At 43.3% G+C, this 16133-nt stretch overlaps 1 protein-coding gene across 12 annotated transcripts in view; it reads left to right on the top strand.

The window, feature by feature from the left end:
• LOC126872319 (protein abrupt-like) overlaps window positions 1–16133 on the top strand; it is a 78616-nt gene that overhangs the window by 40391 nt on the left and 22092 nt on the right. For 11 of the 12 annotated variants that reach the window (XR_007691941.1, XM_050632132.1, XM_050632123.1 and 8 more), the window contains 4 exons: window positions 4507–4743; window positions 4833–5039; window positions 5612–5774; window positions 6185–6238. Coding sequence is in view for 10 of the 12 variants with exons in the window: in XM_050632132.1 (XP_050488089.1) it covers window positions 4507–4743; window positions 4833–5039; window positions 5612–5774; window positions 6185–6238 (661 nt within the window). In the remaining 2 variants the exon portion in view is untranslated. Of the gene's footprint in view, window positions 1–4506; window positions 4744–4832; window positions 5040–5611; window positions 5775–6184; window positions 6239–7166; window positions 8122–16133 lie in introns of all 12 variants that reach the window. The other variant, XR_007691940.1, reaches the window with a different exon arrangement.

Raw genomic sequence — 16133 nt, 5'->3', positions numbered from 1 at the left:
TGGTAACCGAATATATTTACGTAGAAAAGATCGTGTAAGATTGGTAAATACGAAATACGAAAGGTAGTTAAAGAAATTTAGTAGCCGCCTATCTATGCGCATACTAATTCGACAAGTAAATGTATTCGAAAAACAATGGAATTTACATTTTTACTTGTAGGAGCATACATTTTTAATTGGATTGAAATTACTTAACGAATCACATTACACTTACGAAGTTTGCGTTAATATAATAAATGTGTACGTTTCCTAGATAAGTATATTTATTACGAATAATGTACATCTTTGTATATACACATATTTATTTGATTTTATAGTCTTGCACTTTCGCTAAAATCCTGCATAAATACATACATTAACCAGCAACATTCACTTTTTATCTTTAACTGTGACACATATAAATATAAACGATTTCACATGGACAAGGTACAAGTGAGACGTTAGAGTTTCGAGGCAGATATAAATTTAGCGTTGAATCGTTAAGAGATCGGAGACCGTTGATCACGAAACGTAGTGGCACGACGAAGAGGAATTTAATGATAGTCCCCCCCCCCCTTCCCTCGTCGTAATAATTCCTCTCATTTTTCCGCGTTAATTCTCATCAGCCGACGTTTTCTACGGATTCGCGTTAAAAGCACGATGCGAGATACCGCGAAACGTGGGAAACCTCTCGCCCGGTTTATTACGATGCTTTTGTAGTCACGCTCGCGGCGGTCAAAGAAATTTTCTTCGAATAGGTTTGCACAGGCTGTGCGACTCGGGTTTCCCGTGTGTATATCACATCGGTCGCGACTGCTACGGCCATAATTTTCTAGCCACCTGTGTGTGCAAGCGATCACGCTGGAATCCAGAGCGTCCGCTTTCTAAAAACCGTAAGTAATGCAAGAGCACGGAAGATCGTTCGATCGATTAAAGCGGTCGAACGAGAAGGTGCCGGGGAAGCTTCGTGTTTCTTTGCTTCGTGGATCGCTTCGTGATCGCGAGCTCGCGCGCGCGTATTGCCTTCGATAATTGATTAATGGAAATAAAGGAGAATGTATGAGACACAATGAAGGTGAACTAGAAGGAATAAACGGTTAGCTCCGGAATGCGCGGCATAATGTAAGCAATTACATCGTTTCTTCGTTTTTAGATCGCGACTGCCGATACCCAGGCCTACCGAGGAACTTGATGTGTTTTTAACGAGAATAAAATGGTAGCGAGATAGCGTAATAATTAATTGTTCGGTTATCTCGAATTTTATACGACACTGTCTTCGTTTCACTCGTCGAATATCGTCTTTAATGGATCGGAATACGATGGTAATTACTGCGTGGCATCCTTTTCTCTATTATTTGAACTTCAACTTGGATCTTTAATGCCTGGGAAAACGTACAATATTGATATTCGATGGAAATAGTGGCACATTAAAATAACATATCCCGGTCTGTTTTTAGATCACTATTGGTGAAACGTCGCTGAAAGTTATCGATCGAATCCGGCCCTCATTTTTACCCTCACTTTACGGTACTATTATGAAAAAGGAAATACGATGTTGAACTTTTCTTTTCTACCAGTTTTGTAATCGTGGGCATTCGGTACGAGTAGAAACTCGAAGCTTGAGCGATAATAAAAGGCTAAATGGCGTTGCAACGTGCGGAAGACTCGCCTTTAATCATTCATCGACGCGCTTGCAAACGTACTTTTCCCTGGTTGTTGACGGAATGCGTGCGCGAAATATAATTCCCGGCTCGAGGTGGCACGTCGCACGCGTATTATTACGTGTACGGCATCGACGTGTCTAATTACCTTCGATTCAATTTCGAAATTACGTTTCGATGGGAATTAATCTGCCTACATTCTTCCCTCACGAAAACACATTAGGAAAGCATTTAAAAAGAAAAAATTAGATACACACAATGGAATCTCTATTATCAGAACATCGATTAGTAATCGATTAATGGGAAATTTACGAATAATCTACCTTGTACTTTACATCTAACGAGGAGAAAACAAATATAAGAAACTAGTAGATTATTCGAATAATTCAATGGTAGAATTCATTATCCTCATCGAGTACGATCGTACGTACACATTATAATACCTAATAAAATAAACAAGAAAATAATTCCTAGGAACGAATCTTATTCTTAGTTACGTTCACAAAAAGTATGAGTTTGTCACCTAGTCATGATTAGTTTGAATAGTCCATTGTACGGAATTCCATTGTACATGAACTAAAGTATATGTATTTTACAACGATCGCGAAATATATTTTGGAAGGATGGCCTCTGTTTCGCTCATGTACGACGCACGAACATCCGTACAATTAATTATTGACCCGTTTTAATCGCGTTAGGTCTAATTAGTGGGGAGAGGGAGTCTCAAAGTTGTTAATTAAATTGGTTAATGCGATAAAGGAGACCATAGCGGAGTTCTCTTCGTTCCCTTTCTCTTCTCGTCTCTTTCGTTCCCCTTCTATTTCATGTCGGACTCCGTTCGTGTCTTTGTGTACCGCCCGCGCTATACTGCACCGCGAAGCGGAGAGAGATACTTTCAGCCACGGCGATTATTTCAATTATAGCGTGCAGCCTCAGGATCGCGAAACCCTTCTTCGTTGGTGTGTATATTCACGGTTTTGGAGCGAATAGCCGGCGTGACGAGTAAATGGACGCTCGCTTTTGCGAATGTTTATACCGCCCGATACGCTGTATCGTAATCCCATTCAGCACAGGCAGCTATAATAAGAGTTTTTCAATCGAACGTGGATTGTCAGGGTGTTCTATAATTCTCTTATATCCGTATCTTTTATTATCTGACGCGAATTTCGTGAAATTTCTGACCGTTTCTAGATAGTACTCTGGGAGTAATTGCTTTTAAAATAGAATTTTCTCTAATGACTAACTGCGTGCGTTTATTGGCAAGCTTCTGTTTACGAAAGTCGCGTTATGACTAAGTCTCTGTCGTGTTTAGATATTTCTGGCCTGTGTTTATGCTTTAATAACGATATTATCCGTTTATCATAGGTTTAATTATTTTCTACTTGGCATAAATAAAAAAGGCGTAGCTGTATCAAAGTTCGATTTTAATTCTGAATTTAACTTTAAATTATGAGAGTGTAGATGGTTGAATTTAAATTGAACAGAATATTTCAATATTCTTCTTCAGACGTAATGTCAAGATAATAGTAAACAGCTAAGTACACTATAGTAAAGTAACACTATAACTACCGATGATTATAGTATACAATGTGTATTTTAATAAAAATCATTACAATAAAAAATCATTCAAATTCACAAAAGTGGAGTGTTGTATATTTATAAAAGATAGTCTCAGAATTAACATCTCTCCAAGTTTCGCAAACTTAGATCCGCATCACTTTACGGCCTATAAAACATCCTCGAACTTCGAGAAACCTGCAGTCGAAAAATATCTCAGAAATCGATACGGCACAATTTTTCGGGGCAAATCAGTCTCGTCAGCCGGTCGCGGTTACTCCTTTCACGCGGCGAAATATTCGAAAGTAAAGAGAGAAAGAGAACGAGAAAAAAAAAGAAGAAAATTCAACAGCGTCGAGTTTCAACCGGTCAACACACCGGTCGATATTACAAAACCTGGAACGATTATAACTCGCAACGGGTAAATCGATAGTGGCGATCGACAATAATAAATATTCTCGTGGTTCCCCCCTGCGCTTTTAGCGTATCACTGATTCGAAACGCTTCGTGTCTCGATAATCGAACCGGTGAGATATTCCAGTTTATGCATACCGGCCATTCTCGTTCATTCCTCTCGCGTTCTTGCGAATCCGTCGTTGTACGACACCTTTGGCCGCGAATCGTGTCGCCTCGAAATAACCGATGGTGGCGTTAGCGTTGGCAAGCTCTGGTAGTCATTAATTATAATTAATATCGATGCCGATAATGGCAAGCGCACCGTCGCCTCGCCGATCCGTATATTGCCGGGACATAGATCGGCGAGAACGCCTCTAACGTGTAAGTGCGCGCTATATATGTCCATATAAATTTCCATCTTCCATCGAGAATGATCGTTCCTGTTATACAGCCACGTTTATACAAGTGGTCAATTTGTAGGTTAGTTTGCTTGTTGGCTGCGACTATTAAAAAACAGAAGAATATAAACGACGAAGATGCACCACATAACGATAGAGGAAGAGAAAGAGAGAGCTAATGTGCACGATATAGCCCATCCGAGTCGTTAAAAGCTACACGAAAGGTATCGTCGACGTGGATTAAATGTTGCTCGTTATACGTGTCGTGGTTGTAAATCGTCGTTGTAAATCAATTGACCAGACTTGGTCGGACTGAACGACCTGATAAATAGGATTAACTGATTTACATGAACGAGATTCGTCCGGGCAGCATCGATCATAATCAACGCTCTCGATAGCGTAATCTAGAATTCATTTTCGTCAGCCATATAAGATTTCTTCCGACTCAACGGTCTTTTTTCTTTTTCTTTTTTTTTTTTTTGTTTTCTTCTTTTCCTCACTTGTTCGCTCTATAGGCGAATCCATGTCAGCATCCGATTGTGATCCTGAGGGACGTTGCCTCGTCCGATATGGAGTCGTTGCTGCGCTTCATGTACCACGGCGAGGTTCACGTGGGACAGGAGCAGCTGGCTGCCTTCCTCAAAACGGCGCAGATGCTTCAGGTTCGGGGGTTGGCCGATGTGAACAGCGGTGCTGCCACAGCGAAAATTCCACCTCCTTCGTCGTCTGGTGGAAACAACGGTAGTGCACCGGTAAATATGAATTTTAATCTTTGAAATATTAAACTTAGTTTTAAATCGACTATCTAGTGTAATAACTGAGGGATATTTGATTTTCTCAGGCGACACCACGCAATCCGTGGCAAGATAACGGCAGGGGAGAATTGAACGAGGGTGCTTTGAGTCCTCCACCAGAGAAGAGACCTAGAAGTTATAGTCCACCGTTGGGTAACCACGTGGAGCAGAAAACTGACCTGCAGGAATCACTTCTGGGGCAGGCCCTGGAAGGAGGACCCACGATACACACGACACCTACGAATAATGTACAGGTAGGAAGGAATTGTAGCGGTACAAGAGTTAGAATTTGCTTCAAACCATGTTGTTGTTTTACTTCGGAGTATCAAGACCGTTAAGTCACAGGTATTGTTATGAACTCCGGGCAAAATAATGGTGCCGCTACAGGTAACCGTTAAACGATACGAATTTGGATCTTTTAACCTTCTTTTGACGATTATAAATAAACGAACGTGATCGCAAGCGATTTAGTAAAAACTGTATAGATATCGTTTCGCGACAAGATAAATACACTAACGAATACACATATTGGTAATCTCATTATTCGATCCCCTACAGAATGTTACCTTGATTGGATCAATCCTTTTACAGTTTTACAGTGTTTAAAAATCTGCGAGTTAAGTTTTTTGAAAATATGTAGTCTGTAAATTACAAAATACGTAATTTGTTCTTTTCGATTTGTTAGTGCAATTTTCACGTATTTGTATATGATCCAATAATACAACCGTGTTTGTGATACCACTTTATTATACTGTCAGAAGATTAATAGTCTTAAATGAGATTTATGAAGACTGGATAAGAAAAGTGGAATTATTATTGGTTACAGACGCAGTCTACAGGCGATGAATCAAATTCAATGTCAGATGAAGAGGAGATGTCGAATAACGACAGTATCCTGAATTCCGTGAAGACGGAACCAAGCGACATTTTAAATGATTCTATAGAACACCATCGTAACTCGTTTCCTACGGCGCTCTTGGGAATACCAGGTAATTCAACCGAAATCAATTCAACTTTTTTTGCTCTTTATAATGATTTCTAATTAACGGCCAAAGAATAATAGCGCTGTAAGTCGAGATTTTGAAAATTCAAATTCAATGACGTTTCAATTTTTAAATGTAATCGTCCCTCTATCTCCGTAATTAGTTAAGTTGTAATTTTATTCTCTGTCTGTGCGTTTTAACGACGTGAAAAAGCATAAGTAATTTTTTATGGTAGTAAACGCAGAACATTATTTTATGAAAACTTGCAGTAGACTGACTTACACAACTACGACTCTCAGTCAACTAATCGAGATAGAAATGAAATGACGCCGAGTCGATTGACATTAATTTCCTGCTTAGAGTTGACGGATGGTGTAAGACAATTGTGTGATTATGATCGTAATTGATAATTACAGGACTGATACCAGGGCCATCCGGGATCCACGCGGCGAATCAGGATCCGAATTACGGTAAGTGATCAGAGTCAACGATTCGATTTTACAGTTTATTACGATTTCGTAGCCCAAGACTATAGTATCCTCCCGTCGATTCCCTCAAGACTCTGGTCTCTCGTTGTTGCGTTGAATGCATGGAACTCTCGTACCTCTCACAACCCTGCATCCCCTTGCCCAACTTAACCCTTTTTGAAAAAAGAAAAAAATATAATAAGAAAGAATAATAATAACGATAAAAGAATAATACAGAAACATGGCGAGTAACAGCGTTATCGTGGAGCTACGTCTCCGACGGCTCTTCGAGTTCGTTTACCGGAATAATATCGATTTTCCTCCGCAAAAAATGGTCTGCGGTCGTTAGAAACGGAATTGTTAGGGTTGCCATGCAAAGTCAAGCTCGACACTTTTTAATCTCGAATTCTTTAAAACGACCCTTCTTCGAGGCTTACTAAAGCTAATTGGTCGGTCGAGGCGAGGTATGAATTCAATCGACTGTTAAAACTGTTTATGGATAAAAGAGAGGGTGGAGGTGTGGAAATGGCAATGAAGAAGGACAAAGTACACACGTTACCACATTCAGCAAACAGATAAAAATCTGATCGAAATAAAATTGATACCTGTGATATCTTGAGATTAAAAGAGTGAAAAATACATTTACAAAAAAAAAGTAGAATGTAATCTACGATTGGATCATAGATATTCAGGGAAGTAAAAAAAACACACACACGGATTCGGGGGCGGGAAACAGTGTGACAGGAATGACAAAAAAAAAAAAAAAAAAAAAAAAAAAAATAAACGGAAGTAAAACAAAAAATGTTAAAAAAAAAAGAGATAAATGAACGGAACGGGAAACGAAGGGCTGTGGGAGAACGGAAAAAAATTGAATAGTGTTTAAGGGATCGTACGAGGTTGGCTGAGGACTGACATTGGCTGGTGGTTCCAGGGCGATGGCAGCCCTCTGGAGGAGACGGTTCAAGCTCGAGTTCCGGTTGGTTGCCGGGTACGTCCTCCGCGAGGAACGACCACACCGGGTCTGGAACTTACCAGAGCGGAGTGCACAACTCGAAAGGTCAGGACCTGTCGTCTCTGCTCCAGCAGCATCATCATCACCATCAGCTCCACGCCACCAGCCAAGCGTCGCAGCAACACGCCCTAAATGCCTTGAACTCGCTCAACTCCCTGAACAGTCTGAATACCGAGCAGCTGACGATGATGCATCAGAAGCTGCAGAACAATCTTCAAACGTTGCAGCAACAGCAACAAACGGCCAGCGCGAAAAACGAGCTCAATCTGATGCTTCAATCGTGCACCAAGGAGAAGATTCAAGAGAGCATGGCGTTGTTCCATCAACAGACTCATCGTCGGTTTCACCAGCAACAGCATCATCAAACCGACAACACGAGCCAATCTGGCAAACCAAAGTGTCCGGAGTGCGGGAAGATCTATTCGAACAATTCGAACCTCAAGCAACACATCGTGAACGTGCACACAGTTCAAACCGAGTACGTCTCCTGTCACGTGTGCAACAAGCAGTTCAAGACGAAACAATACCTCCAGATACACCTTCTGTCGATGCATGGTATCCGGAAACGGAAAAGTTACCCGTTGTATCAGATGCAGACGCAGATACAACAGCAACAATCGTCGGGTGGCCAAGTGTCTGGCGGCCAGCAATCGCAGCAACAATATGCGGCACCAGAAAGATGGTCGAACGAGGACAAACAGTGATCGGAACGCGTGTCTTGCGTATCGTTGATCGATCAAAGAATTGACGAGACACGCGTGTTTCCCTTGGACGATGTTTAGGGCTGAAAAGAGAGGGGTCGATGAGAGTGGATGCTGGCAATCTGTATGGTTGACCCTAAGGAACTTTGACGAATAGCTGGGAATATTCCCGAGTAAGACAACTATGACCTCGCAATAATACTCGTAGTAGATGTACATATACACTATTGTAAAACTGCATAGGGAAGTTAAGTGTTTGTTCTTCGCGTAGAACATCCGTAGATAGATAGTTTTTCTCTTTTCTCTCTTTCATTTTTTTTTTTTTTTTTTTTTTATTCATTTCTACCGATAGTTAGAACAAAAGAACGGAGGTGGCGATAGGCAGAAGGAGGGCGAAAGAGGGTGCTGATACGAGGATTGGCCGACCTATTTTCGTATTGTACCGCAGTGCGCAGCCAATCCTTCCAGGCAGCGATAAGTAAGCGCCCGCGATTGGCCGACAGAGACTTCTTGAAATTCTCGCCCGTATTCTTATCGGCATAAATAGTAGCGGACGAAGAAAGAAGGATGCGTCAGCCTCGTTTCGCGAAAAGAGAGAGAGTCATTCACGGGAAAAACGTCGATAGAACTGTATTCACCACTTTTGAGGATTCACGGCCTTTAAGAGGAACCGAGCGAATAGAGAATTCTAAAGAAATAGCTGAACCGGTGAAAATAACGTTTCTAATAGAACCGAATCTTATCGTGAATATTTCTCTTCTTTCGTCTCCCTTTTTTTTTATTTGTTTTTCTTTTGAAACGAATCACATTTTTTTCTCTCTTTTTAACCGCTGATAAATTCTTTCGCTTGTGTCAGTGTGCAATTAGATTGACCGAATTACGACGGTGTATCTTTATAGGAAAAGAAAAGAAGAAATGGAGCGAATTATTTCCGACCGTGGCGTTAAAACGAACCGAATTCAGGGCGTAATATTCGCTTGTCTTTTAACGTATGTCTCTGCACAGGGTGCTTTTAAAATATTGACACGCGTGGCTAAAACCGGTAGCCAGAAATGCAGCGTCCCATTTACTCTCTGTCGCTTCCTCATCTTGACGCGTCACAGTTCGCCCTGCAATCGTATGTAAATGTGTGTCCGCTTGTGTACGTCTCTCCCTGTGTGCATTTTCAGAGGCACGAACGAAACGAGGCTCGGTACCACACATACGTACACACGTCGAATGCCCGCGCACATTTAGGCTCACGGAATTACGAGGCAGAAAGAGATAGACTGGCTTGTATTGATCTCGAGGATTCAACAAACAGCACCTACTGCCTCCCGCTCCTTCCTCTCTAACTTTACCTTACTCTTCACCCTCGACCTCACCCTATCTCTCGTTTCGTTTTCCACGTGTTCCATAGGATTCAACTTGTCTCTCGGACAGAGTTTGATGAGCCCCTCCTTCTCGATAGTTTCTGAGCCAGCTTGTTAGCAGACGTTTGCTTCAATTCTCCTCATTTTCCACGCGAATTAGATCTGACACGGTGAATTTCAAGTTCGTTTATTCAAATTGCATTTTTACGATCGGTCACTTTCAGTTCTACTCGAGATAGCAGATAGCAGATATGTATATAAGAGTTTATTTTGTATTTTCTAAACTTAAACTGCAATATCACGCGAAAAAGGCTTTGCATTACGGTATATGTGATATCAGGCCGATCTATACCATTCACGGATCGAATCGTTAACAGTGTGAGTGCGTTGTCAGCGTCGAGCCATTGGATCAGGGTTTTTCGAGGGTGAGGAGAAGAAAGTTGCACAGGACACGCGATACAAGACCCTAGTGAACGTGGGCCACGCGATGCTAGTACACGATCAGCCTATCACCCCTATTGCGAACCCCTGGCAAAACAAACCCTGCCGGCTTATCCAATTCCACGGCATTTCCACGAATCTCTTCCATCTCCTGTCTGTGCTACCCAACCCTGACGCTCGTAGTTCCGACGTAAATGGAGGAGGAGACTCGCATTTGTTCCAGCCACCCTCTCGCTTTCTCTCTTCGTTCATTCTAACCCTTCCTCCCACCCTTCGTTTTTGCCTGCGCCTTCTCCGTTTTTACCTTCAACCCGCAATCCCTGCCATTCAAGCGGTCGGTTAGATCGTCTTGTTCTTATTTCTTGGAGTGAAACTACGTCACCTTTGAGAGCCAGTGAGCATCTAAAAGCATTCGCCGCTTTGGTTTCAACCGACACCACGAGGAAATGGTTCTACTTCCTGCTGTCGTTAAAGATGATGGCTCGCTAGCATATGTCTTTCTTCCATTTTTGCTTGTTTCTTCGTTTTTTTTTCTTTTTAATCTTACGTGCAATTAGTTTCGAGTGTCATCATCATCCTAAGTTTAACGATTGTCCTAGGTCAGGGGTATTTTGGATTTCAAACAAGTGGGTTCAGGAAGAGTTTTTTTTTTAATTTTTGCATCTGTTGCTACTTTTTGGAATATTTAGAGTCCAACAATTTGTAGATTTAACAAATTTGAATTCCTAGACATTCGGGTGAACATCGCAATTCCATCGAACAGAAATTTTTTTACATTGTTCACAAGTTTCTTAATGCTAGAATCACCGAAGGTGGAAGTATAACATTGATAGCATAGAAATGAAAATAGAAGCTTTGAAGCAAAGCTTTATTCATATTCATTATCCAAAAACTCATTGAAATGCCCAAAAGTGCATCGTTATAAATCCACAGGTCTATAGAATTAGTTTGGTGATTTTACTGTTAAATAAATAATACTTTTCCCAATCCTCAATCACCACTCGAAACGCTCGAAAGGCTTTTTTCCGCTTTTTCTCCAATTTTCTCGCCATTACACGGGAAATCTCCACGTAAGCTGGTGAAATCGGCTCTCCATTCGCCGCTTCACAGATTACAGTCATCTATCACCCGGATTCGATCCGGATAACCTAACCGTCCGTTTCGGACTTCGCTAGATTCTTATCAACTTGATAAGTTTGTCTGATAAAAGCGGCGTGTCTCTTCTATCGTCTAACCGACGTTCCACGCCGTGTACGTAATATCTTTCGACATACATTGGGAAGAACAACTGTGAGAGAAACTGCAGGGAAAGTATGAAAGTGATCGCGTGATTATCGTAAAGAATGAACGAAAGATCGGTTGTGTTACGCGCGTCACGTAGTTGAGGAGGACCACGAAAAAAAATAAGTTTTCCCGTCTTTAATTCCACACGCCTGCGTCTCGCATCTTACTTCTCCCTTGCTCGCTTGACGCAGAATACTGATTCTTCTCTTGGCCGAGAACTAAGGGTGGCATTAAAAGTTTCGTGGAAAAGAAGTCGAGCAAATAACACGCGAACGTATGATCGATTGCGTTCCCTAGGAAAGTGTAATCTGCCTTGGAAAGTGGTTGGGGAGAAGGGCAGAGCGGAGAGACAAAGAAGAGAGGAAGAACAGGAAATGAGATGGGATATAAGGATATTGTGGCCCACTTTGCCGTCGACGATCAGATACATAGAGGCTTTGGGGCTGGTAGAAAAAAGATGGCCACTCATAGAGGGCAGGGTAAGATCGGTAGAAGAATAAAAATGGGATTTCGTGCGATAAGCGAAACGTAGACCGTTGAGTTCAAATGTTTGCTCGTTGGATTCGCTTCTCCTTTTACCTCGTGGTTGCGTATTTTTTGGTCTCTGCTACTCTTTTTTTTTTTTTTACTCCCTCTTACCAAGGTTCACCTTATCCCGATTTCATCCTGCTGGTTCTTCTCGTTTCTTGTCTCCTTAATGTTCTGGAATCCCCTTTTTCCTCGCTTTTACCCCTCGTGGCATCCACGTGTTGGCGGAACGTGCGCGGGGAAAGGGGATGATCGACCAAGCCGAAGGGCGGTTCATCCTATATTGCGTCGTCTGGACAAATGACAATTGCAATTCCCTTTTGGTATCTATCGCATTAGTCTGCTGTCCGGACGCAAAGTCGTTAGATCGCTGCGTAAAACTGTCTGTTCCTATCTTTTCTCCTTCTAATTTCGTTAACAAAGAGGGACAACGATAGAAACGCGGTGAAATTAAAGGATAGGATAAGGTAGAGTTATTTAGGTTAGAAGTATCTCTGAGTCCTGCTATATTGCCTCGAAAAGAAGGAAAAGAAGTTGAACGTACACGAGTTTCAACTTGGTAATATTATTTTAGCTAAATTTATCGTAACTATATTTAGTTACTTAGCGATGGTATTGCGTCAGTTATTCCGGATTGACTAATTTCCACGCGTGTTTTCGTCGTGGAGAGTCATTAACAGAATTGACAGGAGGCTCCATTAACGTAAAGAATAGCAACGAAACTAGAGTAAAGAGTCACGAACGCCTTGACAGTGATATTCGTCTAGCTCTAACTTTTCCACGAGTTATGCGTCGCAGACGTTGCCACTCGAAATTACGAAAGTTTGGCGCGCCATCAAGAAAAATGACGAACGGAGAGTGCGCGCGGTTGGAGCGCGCGTGTCACATGGCGCCTTGTCCCTTTTGTTATTCTACTCGTGCACAATCCAGGTATCGCTCTTAGTCCCATCTTATCGATTCTTCCCTTTCAAAACCGAATAAAAAATAGAGGTAGGGGAAACTTGTCCGGCTCCCGTAGAGATTTCGTAACGCACGAAGAAAGAGGACACGATACGGTGGAATTAATTAAAGAAACTAAATCCCACCTCTTTTATGAACGGAGCGAGCATCTTAATTAAATTTCTCTCTAATTGATAACGGTGGTGGTCCTACTCTTCATGCACTTGGATACGTATATCAGAGTTCATGTTATATAAATTTTCTAATTTCTGACCAGCACAGAATGCATAGGTCTCTCTCTCTCTCTCTTTTTCTCTCTCTCTATGTGCAGGCATCGCGTACACCAGGCTTATTCCGCCTAGAGCGTATCGATTGTTCCGCGTCGAACGTAGAGGAACGATAGAATGAGATTGGATTTCACGGTTGCAGCAACGACGGATGGGGTGGTGGTGCAGCACACTTTAGCAGGAAGATTGATTAAGCTGCCGCAGCCACCGCCGCCCACGCGAGGTATATTAAAGACGTGACCCGACATAAAGGAACCCCCTTCGTCTTCAGCTACCATCCGTCTCTTTCTCTCGCTACATCCACCCCTATCTTCTCTCTGACCACATTGATTTTCCACGCCACTCTCCATCTTCTTCCTCGCTTCAACTTCCTTCTTCACCCAGTGATTTTCTCCACTGTAAACTCTCTTATCCTTCTCTTACTTCTCAGTTTTCTCGAAGAAGTACAAACAAGTACGATGGAAGAAACGTTCCTTTCGCGTTCTCCTTCTCCTCGTCGTTGTTATCGTCTCGAGGTCTGCGGTCCTCTATCTATCGGGGACTCGTTGTTTACTTTAGCCGTAAGCTCGGCTACCCGAAGAAGAAGAAGAAGAAGAAGAAAGTGAGAGAGAGAGAGAGAGAGAGTTCTCTGGTCCTTGGAAAGCTTTGCAAGTTTGATTGAATTCCAACGAGTGGCCGGTATCAGGAAATGGACAAGTTGCTTCGAGATCTGTTTCACCTTACCCGTCTCCGTCTCCTCACCCTCTTCTCTCTACTTTTCACCCCTCTTTCCCCACATCTTCGTTTTTTTCCCCTCTCTCCAACACGCCGCTGTCTGCTAGAAAGCTTTTAGCCTTTCCTATCCGAGTTTCGAGTCCAGACTGCGAGCGTTATTTTCGGTTCTCACGTTCGCCAGGAGGGATTAGAGAGGACGCGAGAGATTATAGAGTTTCGTTATTGCCGCGCTAAATGTTCGTTCCCGGTGTAGTTTCTGAATTAAAGGCGACCTGGACGCGCGTATAGTGCTTTTATTAAAAGCTCGCGCGCCGCTTCAATTTTAAAACAGTCTCGCGGACAGACGTATTTGAAATTAAAATAGAGCTTGAAATTAAAGCGGCGAGGAAAGAAAGGAAGGGAGGAGGTCGAGGATAGCGAGGGAGAGAGAATAGATATTTTATTCTGTCAGAGATATTTATGTCGAACGACCCTTTTTGTTCTATGCCGCTAATGTTCTATTTCTCATTTGAGCTCGTTTTTTTCTTCTTCCACCTTGTCCTAGATTGCATTTTTCATGAAGATCCCGTTAGGTTAGGTTCGTCCTGGCCATTGTCACGAATTTTCGACGCTGCGTAGATCCCAGGGAATCCAAGGACCTTCCACTTTTCTCTAGAGCAACTCCTCATCAATTTCACCGAAGGTAACACCCCAGGGCCGTGTTCTGTCTCATTCTTCGTTGCTTCGCTATATCGCTATCTAACGTGTTAGGCTTTTGTCGACTCGGGATATCAGTTTTCCTTGGATCCCCCGCTGGGAGGGTTTCCCGAATAGATTCTATACGATTTCGAACGGTTGGTCGTTTCCAGATTTTTCACCGATGTTAAACAGTCAGTGTAATTCCATTTATTTCCCCGTGATTTACGACGCACGTCAATCGTACAATTAATCTTAAGAAACTTAATTACACGCCGCTCGTTATCATCGTGTGACGTGGCTCATCCCTTTCGATTAAAGGACGCACGAGCTACTTCCGAGAAAGAAAGCTCGTATCTCTTCTCGTCGGTAAATACGTTCGAATTAGCCGGCCCCTATCCGCGGAGACGACGCAACAAATGTCCTCTAAAAATAAGGGAAGAAACGGGAACAGAGGAGCGTTCCAGGCGAAGTTGGTTGAGCGACGCGCAAAAGCCATCGGACGTTTTCATGAACGAGGAAGAGAGGGACGAGTTGTGAGAAGGCGAGAGACGGTTACGAGGGCAGCAGCAGAGCGAGATGGGGGAGGAGGGGCTAAAGTGAGAGACAGAGCAAAGAGAGAGAGAGAGAGAGAAAGAGTGAGAGGCCGTGCTTCCCCCGAGGGTCCCGGGATCGATCCCTGTGCAATTTCCCGCACATGTCCGCATTGATCTGCCCTCACTTGCCCCCGGCGCCCACCCTTGCCACACTGAACCACCGCCACCCCCGCTGACGCCGTCACTGACGCCACTGCCGCCACCGCCAACCAACCACCCTTAGCTTCCTCAGGATCCCCACGATCGTCCAAACACCCGTCTCTCACGCCGTTTCACTGTCCAAAGTCGTTCGAACTACTCTTCCAACCATCCCCGCGGATTCAACCCCTTATATAGTTTTCCCTCTATAGTAGCGTGCCTTAGAAAGAGGAACGGCGCTTGACACGCGGGTCTTGTCACGCGTCACACACGCGATACGCCCTGAGGCATACACGATTTTTCAATTTAAGGAAAAAGAAAGAAGGAAAGGGAGACACAGATACTATGTATTGGGTTTCGTGATTGGCAGGTTCTTCCGGTCTCCCAGGGGATTGTACGTCTCTCGACAAACGTGTCGCTTTGGAATTTCGTATATCCTCGCGACGTCAGGGTTAATTAAGAGAACGACGGAAGGGAGGAATTACCGGTGTAGATGTAACAAAGAACGCGCGAAAACGAGTCGACGAGCGAAAGGACGAAAGTTATTCGCCCGAGCACCGCGACGCTCTTCACTTTTTCTCGCCGATTTTTTTTCGCCTTTTCTCTCTCTCTCTCTCTCTCTCTCTCTCTCTCTCTCTCGCTCGCTCTTCGTGGAGCTTCACGAGAAGGCTCGTAAAAACTTGGTTCTGACAAGGGGCGTCGCGGTGGAAGTGGATGCGCACGAGGGCCACGAGTTCGTAGGCAACAACGTGGGCCACCTAAATTAAACTTTTCTCTCCCGGTTCTCTCGCGCCACGTCCCTCCCCACCTCTCTGTCCGTTCACCGAGCCCCCATACATCAGCCTGTCATAAACCTAAGCCGTGCCGAGCCGCGTTCGATGTAACCGATCGTTAAAGAAACTTCGCTACCGGAAACCAGGTGTACCTTCCGACGGGAATAACCGTTCGAAGGAACTCGACGCGCGGCACGCGGGACGGATAAAGAGCGAGGTTATTGATCGCTTCGAAATTACTCGACTTCCCGAGGAAACGCTAAACTGGGCCTATTGAAAAGCTGAAGCTTTGCTCGAACTTTCGCGTCGATCTTATTTGAATTTACAACGCGATAAAAGGAGAAAGAAGACAGAAGGAATTTTAATATCGAAAGAATCTTTTATTGGATAAAAGGAATATTGGTAATAATCTTTGCATCCTTGCAGTTAAGAACAAGATCGTCTTCGTGAACTTTCCA

This window comes from Bombus huntii, chromosome 13 (assembly GCF_024542735.1).
Source record: "Bombus huntii isolate Logan2020A chromosome 13, iyBomHunt1.1, whole genome shotgun sequence".
NCBI lineage: Eukaryota > Metazoa > Arthropoda > Insecta > Hymenoptera > Apidae > Bombus > Bombus huntii.
This window is presented reverse-complemented; position numbering and strand designations above follow the sequence as displayed.